We start from the raw sequence: 17553 nt of genomic DNA, 5'->3' as shown, positions 1-17553 counted from the left end.
TTTTAAATGGCTGCAATTTGGAAAATACGAACTTTAAATGATTGCAATTTGAAAATTTTAAGACTCACTGAGACTTGAATTTGATGACATCATTTTCAATGGGGACCACCAACAATGATGTCACATCCAAGTCTTAAACTTGGGGCTAAACTTGCTCTAGCTCAAGAGAAATTAATGCCCTCGACAAGAGAACTTATAGGTTCATTACTTCATTTGTTACCCTAACCCATTAGCTCCACTCCAAATAGTCCAATTCCAAGTTTCCAACATTCGGATAGTCGAATACACCCAAGACCCGACTCCAAACCAACCCGAGTACGATTCACTCAATTAGACAACTCTATCGGTACCTAACTAACAAACAACCTTTTTTTTTCCCTTTCCTAAAGGACACAGCTACGTTATTTCTCTCTTGTTACTCTTAAGCTCTGTACATTCTTTTATTTTGGTTTTTGTTACTAATTCAGTTTGCTTATTAAATTATGTGTTAATAATGATAGAGATAAATTTGATTAACTTAATCAATCCTATTTTGTTCTGATTAATTGATTCATTTCTATCAAGTAATTTTTATCTGATCACTAATTATTTAATCAATTATTACATCAATCATTTATTTCTTTTTGTTGGAATTCCAATTTATGATAATAATAATTGAAGGAGGGAATCAATCAATCAATTTTTACAGTAGAAATTCAGGTATTTACATTTGACACTATCAATTTATATCCTTTAATTAATCATTTGTGGGCTATTTATATTTGCATTATTATTTGTCCATGTTTTGCTTAATTGAGATTTGTCGAACAACAATTTGCCTTTTGATTCGAAAAGTGTGATCATATTTATTATTCAGATGATGCAATTTCGTCTAATTTATTGTCAATCAAAATAATTTTATCATAATTCTATAATCATGGAAGTTTGGGAAGGGAAATATGTTCGTGACATCCTCTAATTTTGTCTTTAATCTCTTCAAGGACGCAGGTGTATGTGTGGATTGGATTTCATCGAAAAATTCAAAATCATGTACGAGTACATTCTTTATTAATTAAAGATATTGATGGTCAAAAGTACATCCACAACTTTTGCTACTGTATTGGACATGCAAAATCATAACGTTAGTGAAATGTTGGTAGATAGGCTCACCAATTTGCCTGATGATTTATTAATTCGGATTCTTTCTTTGCTTCCTACCAAGGATGCTGCTGTTACTTCCGTCTTGTCTAGGAGATTGAGGCGTGTTTTCCCTTTGATTACGAGCCTAGACTTCGATGTTAAGCCTGTATCGCTTTGTGTGAAACGTTCCTATGCAACTGAACGTTTCCCCACTTTTGTCACCTTTGTTGATACTGTCCTCCAATCATACAAGTCTCAGTGCAAAATTATACGATTAACAGAAATCAAAATAACTTGACTCCCGTCAAAAAAAATAAAAAAAAATAACTTTGACTCTAAACCAACTCGTGCACAATACACCCAATTTGACAACTCTATGGGACCCGTCCAACACACAATTTTCTTTTGGCCCAATGTATAGGTTTCGGGTCAAGTCCCCTTAACTCTTCTTTGGTGTTTTTTTTCCCTCAACAACTTCAAACTCTCATGCTTTCATCACTGAACCCAGAAAAAACTGCACACAAATACAAATTCAAACGTCAATGTTTCCAACACTCAGAATTCACTTCTTCAACTCTAACACACTTCTCCTCTTAATCTCTCTCTCATGTCCAAAAGACTACTTTCTCTCATCAAACCTCGCCAAAACCCCAACTCAAAACCAGCAAAAATACCCCTTTATGAACCTCATATCAAGAAATTGGCCAATGAAGCATGCAATTTACTCAGAACCCACCAAAATTGGGACAAATTTCTCGAACCCCAGCTCGCTCAAGAATCAATTGAAGCTTCAGAAATTGCCCATCTTGTTTTTGATAGAATTCGTGATGTTGGTTTGGGGTTGAAGTTTTATGAATGGTTTTCTGATCGAAAATATTGCTCTCCGCTTGATGGGTATGCGTTTTCTTCCCTTCTTAAGCTTTTAGGAAGTAATAGGGTGTTTGATGAGGTTGAAAATGTGTTACTTTGTATGAAAAATGATGGTATTTTGCCTACTATTGATGCTTTGGATGTGTTAATTCGAGCTTATGCTGATTCTGGGTTAGTTGATAAAGCTAGGGAATTGTATAGATTAGTGAATGATAAGTTTGATTGTATGCCTAGTGTTTATGCTTGCAATTCATTGCTTAATGGTTTGGTGAAATGTCGTCGTATGGAGGTTGCATTAGAGGTGTATGATGAAATGCTTAAGAGAGATTGTGGTGGTGGTGGTGGTGGTGGGAGGTGTTGTTTGGATAACTATAGTACGAGTATCATGGTGAGGGGTTTGTGCGAGCGAGGGAAAGTTGAGGAGGGGAGGAAATTGATTGAGGATAGGTGGGGAAAGGATTGTGTCCCGAATGTTGTGTTTTATAATACTCTTATAGATGGGTACTGCAAGAAAGGTGAGATTGCGAGGGCGAATTGGCTTCTGCAAGAGATGAAGTTTAAAGGGTTTTTACCTACTGTAGAGACATATGGAGCTATGATAAATGGACTTTGCAGAGAAGGGAAATTTGAGGAGGTTGATATACTTATGGAGGAGATGAAGATGAGGGGTTTGAAAGTCAATGTTCAGATACATAATAATATAATAGATTTCCGATATAAACGTGGCTGTTCAGTGGATCCTTATGATGTGATTAGAAGAATCAAGGAGAGCTATTGTAAGCCGGATATTATGACATATAACATTCTAATTTCTGGTTTATGTAGTAATGGGAACGTTAGGGAAGCTAATGCATTTCTAGAGCAGGCCATAAAAAGGGGTTTGACACCTGATCAATATAGTTATACTCCTTTCATTCATTTCTATTGCAAACAAGGTGACCCTGATAGGGCTTCCAGTTTGCTCATTGAAATGACAGAGAGAGGTCATAAACCTGATATGGTTACTTATGGAGCACTTGTGCATGGACTTGTTGTTCGTGGTGAGATTGAAGCTGCATCAAACATTCGAAAGCAAATGATTGAGAGAGGAGTTATCCCTGATGCTGGAATTTACAATGTTCTTATGAGTGGATTATTCAGAAAAGGGATGCTCTCAGCTGCAAAACAGTTGCTCTGTGAGATGCTTGACCATAAAGTACATCCTGATGCATTTGTTTACACTACATTGGTTGATGGATTTTCCAGAAATGGTAATCTAGATGAAGCGAAGAAGATTTTTGAACTTGCTGTTGAAAAAGATTTAGATCCTGGTGTTGTGGGATACAATGCCATGATTAAGTCATACAGCAGACTGGGGAGGATGAATGATGCAATGCTCTGTTTCCAGAAAATGACGCAGAGACACCTCTCTCCTGATGAATTCACCTATTCAACAATAATAGATGGTTATGTTAAGCAACATGACCTTAATAATGCATTAAGGATGTTTAATGAGATGGTAGAAAAGAAACTTAAACCAAATGTGGTCACTTATACGTCTCTTATTAATGGGTATTGTCGCCAAGGAGATACATTTGGAGCTGAGAAAATTTTCAAGGAGATGTGGTGTCATGGTTTGATGCCTAATGTAATTACATATAGTATACTTATTGGTGGGTTTTGCAAAGAGGGCAATCTTGTCAAAGCAGCATCCACATTTGAAGGAATGCTGATGAGTAAATGCTCCCCAAATGATGTTACATTTAACTATCTAGTTAATGGATTTACCAATATTGTGCCTGCTGCAATAGTCGAGAAGGAACATGATATTGAAAAGAATGAAAATTCAATCTTTCTGAACCTCTTCAAAAGAATGCTTTTTGATGATTTGTCGCCCAGAAAGTCGGTATATAATTGCATTCTCATCTGCCTTTGTCAGCACAGAATGCTCACAACTGCTTTGCAGCTGATACAAAGAATCATGAATAAGAATATCCTTGACGAATCATTTACTTTTGTTGCCTTGCTCCATGGTCTTTGCTTGGAAGGAAGATCAAGGGAATGGAGAAATTTGATCACGTTTTGTTTGAATGAACAGGAGATCTATATTGCTTTAAGATACTTAAAGTTGTTGGATATGTACCTCCCCAAAGGAACATCATCTGATGTTTCATTCATTTTGCATCAGTTACATGAAAATTGTAAGTTAAATGGCCATAAAGCAGAACATCGTACAGCTTCTGTGAGATAATGGGAAGTTTTGCATCAGTTGGTTGATGATTGCAATTTTACCAGCCATGAAGCTGAACACCGTACAGCGTCTGTAAGATAATGGGGTGGATGTAAAGAACAAGAAATGACTATACTCTTGGGTTCAATTGATTGGTAGTGCAAAAATTCCTTCGTTGGATTTAAAGTTTGATACAAGTCTTCATGAACCTGATGAATTGGTGATTTATTAATGGTTGAAGACTTAAAAGGAGAGACATACTGGAGGAATCGTGTATATAATTTGGTCCCAAGAGCACCGTGATCTGTCCTTGTCTTACTCTTGTGGCTTTTGGTATGTTTTGAAATCCTATTGCTAATTCAGCTTTGTCTGTTCCCAACTTTTCTTCAACCATTTGCCTTTTTCATAGATACATGGATTTTTGAGTTATTAAATTGATTTGTATGGTACCTTTATGTGCTTTCTCAGTGTGCCCAAGCAGGCTGCTTACTTCACTCTCCCACATCCCTTTTTTAGGTGCTGATCAACATGTAACTCACACCGCATCTTGATGAGTTGGTGTAACACACATTTACCATACAAGACTTGGTAAAACACTAAAACTCTTGATTCTGGTTGGAAAGACAAACTAAAATATGCCTTGGTGCAATTGCCATGTTGTAACCTCTGATCGATTGTCTTCTTTTCACTTACATTACTACTCTTTGGGTTGGGGGCCAGGTTGCTTTTTTTGTAATTTCACTTGCAAGTTTTCACTTGATTTATTTTTAGATTTGGGAGTATTGTGAGAATAAAAGAGAAGGATGTATTAGTGTAATAAACATATCGATTTCTTTGTAGAAATTGACTACAGTTTTTTGACATTGTTTAGGTCTAATTCCACTTCAGAAAACAGCCTTAGCAATCTGGTAAACTGCATGGTCTATACGAGGTGAATCAGTGCTGAGATAATTATGCATTGTTTCAGTCACATAATATTCCTGTGAAGTGTTAACTTTTTCCTTTTTTGGTATGGTATGAATACAGGTTATACAGCCATAAAGTTAACATGTGCATGAAAAATTACTACTGAAGTACATTGCCTGTTCAAGCGTGCGGACTCATTGCTTTCACTGATTCAAGGAAGAGAGTTGTATTGCTTGGCTGAAAACAGCTCTGTTTGGCTCAAATCACAGGTGAAGGGTAAGATACGGCATAGCTACATCCTGAAGTTGCTGGCTGCCCTTCTCCAAGGGTTCTGGACGACACTCCTCGTTACATATAAATCAAAAACATTTGAAAATCTCTTCATATGAAGCCTTGAGCTGGTCAGTCTGTTCTTTTTTCTCTCCTTTTCTTGAATATGCTAATTCTGTTCCTAGGATGGACAATTGTAAATTAGCCAGTCAAGTCAGATGCTTGACAGAAGTATATACTTAGTTTGAACAATATTTTGGAAATGCTTAAGTCTGTTATACTTCCTACAATGGACCTCAATCTCCACAGAGTTTTAATTGAAGTAAATTTTACATTCAACTTTTACCATTATTACCGACCATTATTCATACTTCTGAATCGTTTATTGCCATAATATCTTTTGAGGAAAACATTAGGAAATATTGGTTGTGCAAAAATTAGTCAAATCCTCTCTTCTTGAAGAAGTGAGGGTTTGGATGGAGGAAACTCCTCCGGCTGCTGCTTCTGCTGTTAGTGCAGACAATGCGGCCTTTTCTGATTTATAATACTACTGTTAGCTGCTGCTGTCTTTGTAAAATAATAATAATAAAAAAAAAAAAGAAATATTGATGGTTAAATAAAATCAATATTGATTAGCAAAAGTGTTAAATAAAATCATATTATGTATTCAATAAGCAATCTGAAAATGCAAGAAACCTGAAAGTTCGCATATTCAATCAAACATGGTTATAAAATCTACTTAGTGGCAAAAACTAGAAATAAAACAGTTTCCATATCTACTTAGTGGTGAAAACTGGATATAAAACAGTTACTATGTCAAAAAAAAGTTTGAATTTATCAAAACTTCAGTTAGATACTACAGGGTCTGTAACTGAATCATTGCCATTGGTATCAGTCAAAGTGCCAAGCCAAGCAGGTGGCAGCATCCCAGTCTGTTCATGGACCGTCTTCACAAGTGGAGGCAGCATGCTATAGACCTCGGCCACACTTTTCATGGATCCACCAGACCCACTTCCACCCTCCAAGGTAGCCCCACCAGACCCGGATGACCATATGCTAATCTTCGGCTGCAAACCTTGGACAGCGTCAGCATTGATCCTTGCCATCTCTTGGAACACTCCAGCATTGATCATCATGTAATCCCTCAATGCAGCATAGTTTCCATTTAGGGCCTTAAGTAGGGTACTAAGGTGATATCCTTGGGCATTAGCAAGGGCTACAACTCCCTCAGCTTCTTTCTTCTTGCTGTAGAGATCTGCATCAGCTGCCTGCTGACGAGTGTAGAAGGCAGCATCTGCTGATGCCTTTTCTGCCTCAGCTTGCTTTTGTTTCCTGTAGAGATTGGCATCTGCTTCTCTTTGGTTGTTGTATAGGTTTTGGTTTGCTTGTTGGACCTGTTAACCAAAAATTTCCGCCGTAAACATCATTAGAAGATTAAACAGAGTGATGTATCTGCTGTTATGTGAAGTATTATCTTATAGACAAGCAAATTGAACAATTTTGCAGAAATTTGTCAGAAATTAGTACCTTGATGTCATATTCAACAGTTGCCTTACTGAGGAGGTCAGCCCTGAGTTGTTCAGTCCTGGTGAGAGCATTCTTCTTCTCCACCTCAACTTGCAGCTCGGCCTGTCGGATTGAAACAGCCTGCTTAGCCTCGACCTCTGCAAGTTGAGCCGCCTTCGACCACCCGGCCTTTTGTGCAGCCAGCTCAGCATTGGCTTTTGCAACATCAGCCTCTTTTTGGTTCTCAAAAATCTTAACCTCACTCCTTATTTTGACCTCTTCCTTCTTGCCTTCTCCTTCCCTTTGTGTGGATATGATCTTGGTTTCTGCATTGATTTTCGCTGCATTTTGTTGAGTTTGTCCTTGCCTTAGCATAGCTCCTGTCTCTCCCTTCATCTGTGCCTCTGCTACATCCACCTTAAAGATACAAACACATCAAAATAAAACAGTTCAGTCTAATATATCAGTGAATTTGTGTCCTAAGTTTATGCATCTCTTCCCTAACATAATTGTCGCAAGCAAAAGTTAACCAATACATTCTCCAAAATACATCATCAATTAGAAATTTCTCTGCCTTGATGTTTTGGAAAATCTTAGACTTCAAGTTGTCACATATACATGCATTATAATTACATCAAGAAAAACTCAAATATGAATTATAAACAATTTTCCAAGTTTTATTTTCAAGTTCATACAAAATATTACAAAGATTCCTAGACATATACACCATGTAATTTAACAATGCTTTGCACAAAATTAATCAAATAGCTAATTGAAAGCCACCCCAAAATTTCAGTATAATTTAAAATTAAAACCAAACATACTAATTAATCAATCTAAACCCATATAATGAAATAACCAATAATTCATAAAAAAAAAAAAAAAAAAAAAAAAAAAAAAAAAAACATAATCAAGAAGTACCTTAGCTTGATTAGCAGCCTCCATCTGAGTCTTCTGACCCAAATAAGAAAAATACTCGTGACCAGGAACATCAACAAGCTGTTTAATATTAGCATTATAAATAAACAGTCCAAATTGATTTAACTCCAACTGAACTTTGTCAAACACTTCTTTCTTAAACTCCTTAGTACCCTTAAAAATATCCTCCATAGTCATAGTAGCCGCAAGAACCCGAGTTTCGCCTTCAATGATCCCTTGTACAAGTTCATGTACATGGTTAGAGGACATGTCATGGGGTGCCATGAGCTTAGCATACAGAATAAGGCTTGCAGGCTCATCGACTCGAGGGCCGATTGTGAACACTGCAGGGAGCACAAAAGGGAGTTTCTCAGCGCTCATTGCTTGGACATTGAAGGTGTAATTTACGGGTGATACGTTCACACGAACGTAACGTTGCCCTGGTAAAATCAATGCTTTCTTTGATAGTTTTATTTCATCTATTTTCCATCCTGTTATTGCTAAGTATTCTGATGGACCTGCGACTTCGTATTTTGGGATTATCATGGTTCTTAGCTTCTTGGTTGTTGAGGAATTGAAGAAGAAAATTCAGAGAATTTTTTTGAGAGTTTTTGAATGTGAGTTTTTGAGAATTTATGGGTTTATTTATAGACGAGATAATCAAGACTTCCTAGTAAAGTAGTAATTACTATCACCTTAATTAAACTTCCCAATAAGATAATATTCTATTTGTCAATGAAATCTTTATCGAAAATATATCATATTAATATGTTTTTATAAAGGAAAATAAATCATGATAATGTGTTTATATATGAAAAATATATCACAATAATATATCTTTCTACATTCTTAATAGGGTAGTTTATAAAATTAGGTGATCGATTTAGATTTAAGAGTCGTAGACCTTGTATAATTGTATTAGGTATTGTTCTACGGAAAAAAGAGTTGTAGCTTGAATAGTATTCCTTGGTTAATACATATGGTATAATATTTACCTCCGTGACCCTGTCTAGATAAATTTCTACAAAAAGACAATTATTAATGTATAATCTTTTTGGACTATAATCTTATTACAAATAGGAGTGGTAATGAGTTGATACCAATGACACATTCGTGAACTACTTGCGAACAAATTCGGTTAAAACTCGTTATTTAAATTAACAAACAAGCTTGAACAAAAATTTTAAGAATGTCAAATAATTGAACAAAGCTCAAACATGTTAAAATCAATAATGTTCATTCATTTATAAGTTTGTTCAAAGCCAAAAAAAATACTCAGTCAAAGCTTGTTCAAGCTCGATTAAAATTATATTGGTATTAAATTAAAAGTACTTTATTAGCATAATTATATATTTCAATTTTCAATCTTTTACTCATACATACATATTTGTTAAAAGTACTTATTTTATCATAGGTAGGCTTGAAGACCTCCGTTATTACATTTTTTTTATAGAAAGAATGAATACATCTTACGAGTATACAAATTTTAATTGGATGCAAAAACAAAACTCGAATAAGGCAAATTCTTAACAAGCCAAGCTCATTCAAGTTCGAAATAGTTCAAACACTAATAATTCTTATTAAGCTTAGCTTGAACAGACTAAAACTCCAGCTCGATTTTGCTTAGATAGTTTATGTCTACAAATGGCTTATCATGACGAGAAAAGCACCTAGAAAGTTTTCCAAAAGTCATATACCAATATTACACACTAAAGCAATTTTTCCAACAAAAGTTCTCTTCCCATAAATTAAAACCTAAAATCACCAAATAAAAATACAACCTAACTAACTTTCAAAAATTTACTTCCCACTAAAAATGGCTGTTACAACCCTTTGCTCTCGAAGCAGAGCAGCTTCCACCTTCTTCTTCCGCTTCTTTCATGGCGCCTCTTCCCGCCATTCTCTCTCGATTTCATCGGACACGCCACCCGCCTCGTCCGATGATGTTAACGATATCTCTCGAGTTCTCAGCGACTTCCGGGGGCCTCAGCACGACATCGAGTCTGCTCTTACCCCATTTTCTTCAAAGCTTTCTACAAATTTGGTTGAGCAAGTTTTGAAAAGAACCAAAAATCTGGGTTTTTCTGCTCACAGATTCTTTCTTTGGGCTAAAAAATTGCCGGGTTTTCAACCTGATGTTAATAGTTATAGGATTCTTATTGATGTTTTGGGTAGTAGTAAGCAATTTCCTCTGATTTGGGATTTGCTTTCTGAGGTGAAATCAGGGGAAAATTTTGAATTGTGCCCAGAAATTTTCTGGGTTATTTTTGGTGCTTATTGTAGAGCAAATTTACCAAATGATGCGATTCGAGCTTTTAATCGAATGAGTGAATTTGGACTCGAGCCGAGTTTGAATGATCTTGATCATCTGTTGTATTTGTTGTGTAGGAAGAAATTTGTAAAAGATGGGCAGGAATTTTTTGATAAGATAAAGGGTAAATTTGATCCAAGTGTGAAAAGTTATACGATTTTGATCAGGTGTTGGGGTGATTTTGGTAATTCTGAGGAAGCACGCAAGGTGTTTGATGAAATGCTTGACAGAGGATGTGTAGTGGATGTTCCTGCTTATAATAGTTTGTTGGAGGCTTTGTGTAATGGAGGGGATTTGGATGAGGCATATGCTATGTTTAGAGCGATGGAATCGAAGGGACTTGCACCGGATGCTTGTACTTATTCGATATTTATTCGTTCTTATTGCAAAAGAGATAACATTCATTCGGTTTTTAGGGTGCTTGATAGAATGAAGAGATACGAGTTAGTGCCTAATTTATATACTTATAATTGTATCATTAAGAAGTTGTGTTCGATTGAGAAGGTTGAAGACGCGCACCAACTTTTAGATGAGATGATAGAAGGCGGGGTTAGTCCAGATACATGGAGTTATAATGCAATCATGGCTTTCCATTGTGATCGTAATGAGGTGAACAGAGCTGTCAGATTGCTTTCTAGAATGGAGAAGGAGAACTGTAAGCCAGATCGGCATTCATGGAATATGTTGCTTAAAATGTTAATTAGAGTGGGAAGATTTGATAAGGTTGAAGAGGTGTGGGGTAGCATGCCACGAAAGGGGTTTTATCCTTCAGTTTCGACTTATGCTGTGATGATCCATGGTTTTCTTAAGAAGAAAGGCAAGCTAGATGAGGCAATTAAATACTTTGAGATGATGATTGATGAAGGAATCCCACCTTATTCTTCGACTATTGAGCAGTTGAGGAACCGCTTTGTGGGATGGGGTATGATGGAGAAGGTAGAGATACTGGCTGATAAAATGGAGGCAAGTAGTTCTTCCTCTATAAAAGAACTGTCGAAAACAATGAGAGGACATAGGTCTCAGCGGAGTAGACGAAGGAGGGAAGATGAAAGCTCGGAATCCAGTGAAGAGGAATGGCCTTTTATGCCTGATGCTTCATGAGTGCGTGATGCAATTTTGAATTTCTTTAGTTTGCAGCTGGTATTTCCTACCAACTGCTCTTGTTGGTCATAAAACTAGATGATATCATCCTCCGTCTTTTCTCAGTTTTGACAGAAAGTGAGGAAGAGGGCCGGGGCATTCTAGTTTCTGTCGCATTGTTGGAGATATTGCTACATAGTTCTGTAAGCAACAATGAACGTCTTATTTCCTAATGCTGCCTCTCCTGCAGTGGTGCTACATATTTCAATGAGCATGTCTCTTCTGATATGTGATTCTTTATGTGGACGTACTTCTGCAGAAATGCTACTTATTTCCAAGATCTGTATGCTACAATCTGTCTAAATATCTAGGTTAATTGATGATGATGATGTGAGCCTGAAATACAATATGAAGTTACCAGCTAACATACAGAAGAACAAGACGACATCAATAAGAGCATGTACATGGGTTTGAAATTAAAAAAATGATGCGATTTGATTTTAATTTAATGGGCTATTTTACTTAGGAAGAAGCTTTATGGATGATGTCTTTTGTAGCTGTTACAATTTTTCAAGGGAAAAATTTTCACTGTGGATCTTCATTGCTCCTGTGTAGGTGAAATTTTGACTCATGTACGGGGTATCTTTCTGATATAATCTAACATTAGTTTGACAATTGTTGTTGATTTAATGTTTGAGTGGAACACTTCTGTAGTTCTTTTGGTTCAAAGTTCAAATGTATATAATGAATCAGAGCACAAAAAACCTATCTTTTTATCATGAACAATATGGTGACAGACCAGAAAATGATCCACAACTTTCCCAAGCTTTAAGAACCTGCAAAGTTGAAGAAAATTTGTCTATGGAGTCCCATTCGAGATCTTATGAAATTTCAATAGTATCTTGTGAATAAACAGAAGCGGTTATATGTCATAACGATATCTAGTACAAAAGAATGATGACTTCTATGCTTCTAAGCCTTATATAAAATATCATACATGTAAGATACACACTGGTAAAAAGGTGTATAACATCTATGGATCTGAAATAGGAAATGAAAAACTAATGTAAGACGCTTCCTATTTTAGATTACAGTTTGAATTCACAAAAACAATCTGGTAAAGCCGATCCTCTACCCATGACAAATTCATCTCTATGTACCCTCCATAGTTCCCTCTTCAATTGCTTCCCTTTCAGCCCTTGAAAAGTCAGCTCAGAGAAAGCTTTCCGATTCAAGAAGAGAGTTTTATACATGCCTCTGAAAGCTCGCATAGCAGCAACCATTTTATCCATGTTACCAAAATAAGTGGCAATGTAGGAGTCGCTATTAATGGAAACATGGTAGTCAAGGGCAGCTTTGGTGTTCCCATGCATGGCCTTGAAATCTTCATCACGAAGCAGGGCAGATTTTGTATATACATTGGAGTAGATAGATGTCAACCCTTCAATTCCCATTAGACCATCCCCAGCAGCTAAATATATATTTGTGCTTTTTGGGATACCAAGAGAATGAAGGATGAAGGCCGTCTCCCGAGGAGTCAAAGGACATTTTCCACGCTTTCTCCAAATATGGGCTGCTTCCCCAGTCCATGGTTTTCTCTCTCCTCTAGCAGCGTCAATGGCTTTCATGGATTCAGCGGAGAGGCCTGAGTACTGACACTGGCTGTATGCAACCATGTCAGGCTCAAAACGCAGATGTAGGGCAAGGAATGGCTTAGGTATGGCTTGGAGTAGTTCGTCGCTTTTCTTCTCCAAAGCTTCTGTGAGACGCAATGCTTTATAACAAGCTTGACAGAGAGAAGCTTTGGCATAGTGAGGATACCTGCAAGATGAAAAGACATTAAATTTCAATCAGATCCATTTTGCTCACCCTTAATAACTAACAAATGTGCCTTGATTAATTAAACCTGTTAACTATCGTTGATTTTCCTTTCTCCTTTTCTTTTAAAGCATGAATATTTGTAACAAGGTCAGACAACCATATAATTTAGTCATATAACAAGGTAACACAGGCTTTCAAACAAAGCTACAACACTATATCCAATAGCCAAATAATTCAATATGATGATACCTATCTCTTCTTTGGCTCATCTGGGGAGTAAATGAAATATATCGATGTTGTAACAGGGGAGGAAGCACTGTTTCAATGTAATCAAAGTGGCCCTTACGTTTTCTACAATCAACCTGGAATGGCTCCTTTGTTGTAAGCTCTGCTGGCAGTTCTTTAACTACTTGAATAAAACCATCCATCTCCTGAATGAAGTAATCAACATCAAAAACATCTGCAAAACCACTAAGGGCATACATATAACCTGTCAGCTAAAACATGCCTGATAGTTTATTAATTTTGCATGAACAATATGGTCATTCTCTTCCTAGCTGCATTCAACAAAAGTTGAGCTTAAAGCTTTCAATACATCCTCATACACAACTAGACATGGGAAGAGCAGTTTATCTATCATGTGGCATCATACTCATAGCATGCATTAAAAATCAGCAGAAATGGTAAAGGTTTAGGTTCCAACACTAGCTAGATCCTTAGGAGAAGTGGCGTGGAGGGAAGTGATGCATTATCGACATTCCTTGATTACAACTTTTGAGAAAAAAATCTAGAGGCAACAATCTAAATAATGCAGAACCCTAATTTTTGAGCAGTTGCATTCTACAATATTTCCTCTCTCCAAAAAAACAATAAATCAGAGATGAATTACATGAGATGAAAGATTCTCTTCGCCCTTCCTCACTATCTTTTTATTCACTAACATAACCTCCATCTTCATTACCAATTACCACAGTCCACCTACCACCTAAGAGGCTACAAGTAAACCCAAAAGGCATGCCAATATTCATGGAAAAAGTTAAAAACAAATACAAAGAAGAATGTACATAACCATTTCAGCCACATTAGACATAGATAAAACTATAAAAGCACATTCTTCAGGGAAAATGGAAAATATAGATCATCAATGATGGATAAAATATACCTAGATTCGTTCCAATAGGCAGCAACTTCAAATTTTGGCAAAACAAGGGTTGCATTCAGCAAACGTGCAATGCCAACACCATCACAGAACTGTAGAAACAATGCATTCGACAGGATCAATTCAACTAAAAATTACCCTCTTTCTGCTAACTAAATAGTAAATACAGATGCAGAGTACATGCAACAAACAAATGAAAGGAATACTCACATCTCTTCTCATCTGATTTAGGCCCCCATAACAATCCACACGGATATACCCATTAGTCTTTGCAGGTAGAGCTGCAGTATGTCAATAACAAATGTCTGCAAATCAAACACATTTCACATATTCACTTGGAGAGTAAAACGACACTTTCTCCCAAATTTCCCTTACTAGACCTAGATCGAACATATCCCATGTGGAAACAATTGCCAAGAACTAAAAAAATGAGACGGGGGAATAATACTAACCAGCTGGTTTGTCCTCAAGCCACCAATTGCAAGGTCTCCACTCTACAATACGCCGGAGGCTCCATATATCCGTTCTCACACTAAAATTATAATTTGAAATCAGATTAGCAACAATGTCACTATGTCAGTATGTCACTATTCATTAAGCTAGGCTACAACGAATATCAATCTTCTACAGCTAACTTTAGGATTGCTTACCTTCTAAAAATTCACTATCTACAAACCACAATCTCTTTCTTCTCCTCAAAATCAAAAGTTAAGTTATCCTTTAACTTGTAGCTTTGGGGGCAAAAGAAAAGAAGCCTGAAACTTAATTCTGAACTGTTGAAATTCAGAAATTCTAGCTTATTGGTGCTAATTTTATGTGACCAAAATCTATGTTACTCCAAAATCTATGTTCCAAAATCATGAAAATCATTCATAATGCCTTAACAAAGACCAAAACAGATGAAACCGACATTAAGCTAAAGTACAATGAATCACAACTTATATAGTCAAATTCATCAACATTTTCAGTAATCAAGAACAATTGAGAAAACCCAGAACTTATTTTCGTGTTCAACGAATTGGGTTTTTAAATAAATTGAGAAAAATCAAAGAAAACATCAAAAATCAATATAAAAAAGAAAAAAAAAAACATAATATTAATGATTAAAAAAAATACTGTATTAAAAAATAAGACATGAAAATTGAAAGCTTACCCAGATGAAGAAGAAGGAACTGAGAGCTCGGAGAAGAGAGAAGATGGTGATAAGAAGACCAAAGCAAGGACGAGAGAGAAAGAAAGGATGAAAATGCTGCAAATTGGCTTCTTAAAGAGCATGATTGCTTGATTCAGTGGCTTCATTTCTATGATCTAATTTGACGGTTTTTTCTGCTTTTGATCTTATGAAGAACAAATGAAAGAGGGATATGGGGAAGATCTGCAATCTCAATTGCTGATTTGCGAAAAAAATTGGAGATTGGAGAAGAGAAAGAGGGAAAAGTAGAAGAAATTGTGGAATGATTAGAGCAGTAAACAGTTGGATTAGGGCTCAGAAAGGTTGAACATGGAAATAGATCGAATCATCGAAATTGGGACTTCACTGCTTACTGGTTACTTGAGACTTCACTAGACGATTTTACTCCTTCCGTCCCACAATACTTAACACAGCCCCCATTTTCGCCTGTCCCGAAATATTTAACGCGTTATTATAAATGAAATAGAACTACTAATAAAAATAACATCTTCCTATACTGTTTTTTGGGATTTCAAAGACTTAAACCCCAAAACCCTACACAATTTTTTGTATGTGGTCTGATGTATCATGCAGCAGGGGTTACTCGAGTTACTCAGTCAGAGGTTACTCGAGTTGTTGGAGTTACTCAGTCAGAGGTTACTCGAGTTGTTGGGGTTACTCAAATTTCTCGATTAGGGATTTTCCGGGTTGTCGGGGTTACTCAAGTTACTCGATCAAGGGTTACTTGAGTACTCCTGACCGAGTAACCCCTCAAGTAAGCCCTAGTCGAGTAATCCCTCGAGTAATTCATGACCGAACTTCTCGAGTAATCCCTAACTGAGTAATTCATGACCGAACTTCTCAAGTAACCCTAACCAAGTAACCCCTCAAGTAATCCCTGATTGAACTCTCAAGTAACCCCTAACCGAGTAACCCCTGATTGATTAACCACTCAAGTAACCCTTGACCGAGTGAACCCCTGTCTAAACCCCTCAAGTACCCCTGACCGAGTAAATCGAGTAACCCCTAACTAAATAACTCGGGTAACCCCTAACAAAATAATACTCGGTTAACCCCCGACTAAATAACTCGGGTAATCCCTTACTCCCTCTGTTGTATAATACTTAGGACATTAGGGTGGACACATAAAGAAAACTACAAATAGACCCATTTAAAACATTTGTTTATTACATAAAAGATTCTCTTTTGTATTTTTATATTGTAAGAAAACAAAAAGTGGAGAGGTAGGGGTAGTGAGGAGAGAGATTCTCTTCTGAATATCGTTCATATATTAATATATAGCTATTTGGGGTCTTATTATTTGATTACAAACAATGTCTCTTTAAAAAAAGTCAACCACCATGAACGTTGAACCAAAAAAAAAAAAAAAATTGATATTGACTCACTTTTCATTAATATTGGTACACCTTTATGTGACAATAGCATACAAAAATTTGCTCTTACAATATGTGTGCCAAAATCATATTCGATAGTACAAGTTTTCGATGCTGATGTTACACAAGGCATCGTGAAAAACACCTGGTTCTTTTTTTTTTTTTTTTTTTTTTTTTTTTTTTTAATAATTAAGAATCTAAACATTATTTTAAATATAGAGTGTAATACTGTAATTTGATTGTTTTTAATGGGAAATTCCAAGTTTATCATCTTGATAAACAAAAAAACGTTTATTTAGTGACATTTTGGTAAATAATTCAATAACTTCTTAGTAAATATAAGCTCAAAAATGTTAACACGGAGTACATATACTACATATAAAAATATCAGGTTGACTCTGTTTTTTTGTTCATTTATTCACATAAATGACACTAAATAAACAATTTAGAAAATACAACTTTATCTTCTTGATAAAATAAATACGAAGTATTGTTTATCAAATAAAAATGAAAATAAATCAATAACTTTTTGCAATACATTAACCCCACCGTTGTTGATTTATTTACCAAAATGCCATAATTGGACAAAATTGTTGTTTTATTCACGCTTTTACCATTCAAGAAGATAAAATTAGAGTTGACAATCTCTGACACGACACGACACGACACGACAATACGAACGAAACGTACTACACAAACACAAAATTACTGAGAGAAAACATGAAGTCGACACGAAATCTACCTAAACACGATCCGTTTAGATAAAGTAATCAAACTATATAATTTGTCTTATATTTTACATAGTTCTTGATAAATATT

The 17553-nt window shown here is 36.0% G+C and overlaps 3 protein-coding genes and 1 pseudogene across 6 annotated transcripts; 2 read left to right on the top strand and 2 right to left on the bottom strand.

Moving 5' to 3' along the window:
• The first annotated feature begins 1724 nt into the window (after positions 1-1724).
• LOC145558734 (uncharacterized) lies at positions 1725-6588 on the top strand. Of its 4 annotated transcripts, XM_081620057.1 has the most exons (5): positions 1725-4531; positions 4667-4786; positions 5070-5129; positions 5225-5505; positions 6270-6588. In XM_081620057.1, the coding sequence occupies exon 1, from the start codon at positions 1727-1729 to the stop codon at positions 4217-4219; it is 2493 nt and encodes an 830-aa protein (XP_081476183.1). In that variant the 5' UTR covers positions 1725-1726; the 3' UTR covers positions 4220-4531; positions 4667-4786; positions 5070-5129; positions 5225-5505; positions 6270-6588. The 4 variants fall into 4 exon arrangements, with proteins under 4 accessions (XP_081476183.1, XP_081476185.1, XP_081476184.1 ...); XM_081620059.1 differs by lacking the exon at positions 6270-6588 and having other exon boundaries at positions 4715-4786; positions 5225-5396; XM_081620058.1 differs by lacking the exon at positions 6270-6588 and having other exon boundaries at positions 5070-5106; positions 5225-5396.
• On the bottom strand, positions 6154-8469 carry LOC145558735 (flotillin-like protein 3). The gene is made up of 3 exons (XM_081620061.1): positions 7802-8469; positions 6902-7297; positions 6154-6768 (listed from the first exon to the last, which is right to left on the bottom strand). Exons 1-3 carry the CDS (start codon positions 8342-8344, stop codon positions 6220-6222), a joined length of 1488 nt encoding a protein of 495 aa, XP_081476187.1. The 5' UTR covers positions 8345-8469; the 3' UTR covers positions 6154-6219.
• A 1145-nt stretch (positions 8470-9614) lies between these two features.
• LOC145560129 (pentatricopeptide repeat-containing protein At1g52640, mitochondrial pseudogene) lies at positions 9615-11753 on the top strand (annotated as a pseudogene).
• Positions 11754-12089: 336 nt separating this feature from the next.
• LOC145560128 (O-fucosyltransferase 13-like) lies at positions 12090-15688 on the bottom strand. Its single transcript, XM_081621390.1, has 6 exons — positions 15323-15688; positions 14622-14701; positions 14380-14450; positions 14173-14261; positions 13260-13481; positions 12090-13010 (listed from the first exon to the last, which is right to left on the bottom strand). Exons 1-6 carry the CDS (start codon positions 15466-15468, stop codon positions 12278-12280), a joined length of 1341 nt encoding a protein of 446 aa, XP_081477516.1. The 5' UTR covers positions 15469-15688; the 3' UTR covers positions 12090-12277.
• Positions 15689-17553: the final 1865 nt, after the last annotated feature.

This window comes from Chenopodium album, chromosome 9, assembly GCF_948465745.1.
Source record: "Chenopodium album chromosome 9, dcCheAlbu1.1, whole genome shotgun sequence".
Lineage (NCBI taxonomy): Eukaryota > Viridiplantae > Streptophyta > Magnoliopsida > Caryophyllales > Amaranthaceae > Chenopodium > Chenopodium album.
Note: the sequence above shows the minus strand (reverse complement) of the source record. Positions and strands in the feature narration are given on the sequence as shown.

What these genes read in the sequence shown, in the direction of transcription:
- LOC145558734 (XM_081620057.1), top strand. Translation starts at nt 1,727, where the DNA reads ATGTCCAAAAGACTACTTTCTCTCATCAAACCTCGCCAAAACCCCAAC.
- LOC145560128 (XM_081621390.1), bottom strand. Translation starts at nt 15,468, where the DNA reads ATGAAGCCACTGAATCAAGCAATCATGCTCTTTAAGAAGCCAATTTGC. An exon ending in GCCTATTGGAACGAATCTAG is followed by an intron (nt 13,482 to 14,172) that starts GTATATTTTATC and finishes GTATGCCCTTAG; the next exon opens with TGGTTTTGCAGATGTTTTTG. An exon ending in ATGAGCCAAAGAAGAGATAG is followed by an intron (nt 13,011 to 13,259) that starts GTATCATCATAT and finishes TTCATCTTGCAG; the next exon opens with GTATCCTCACTATGCCAAAG.
- LOC145558735 (XM_081620061.1), bottom strand. Translation starts at nt 8,344, where the DNA reads ATGATAATCCCAAAATACGAAGTCGCAGGTCCATCAGAATACTTAGCA. An exon ending in AGGCTGCTAATCAAGCTAAG is followed by an intron (nt 7,298 to 7,801) that starts GTACTTCTTGAT and finishes TGTATCTTTAAG; the next exon opens with GTGGATGTAGCAGAGGCACA. An exon ending in CTGTTGAATATGACATCAAG is followed by an intron (nt 6,769 to 6,901) that starts GTACTAATTTCT and finishes TTTGGTTAACAG; the next exon opens with GTCCAACAAGCAAACCAAAA.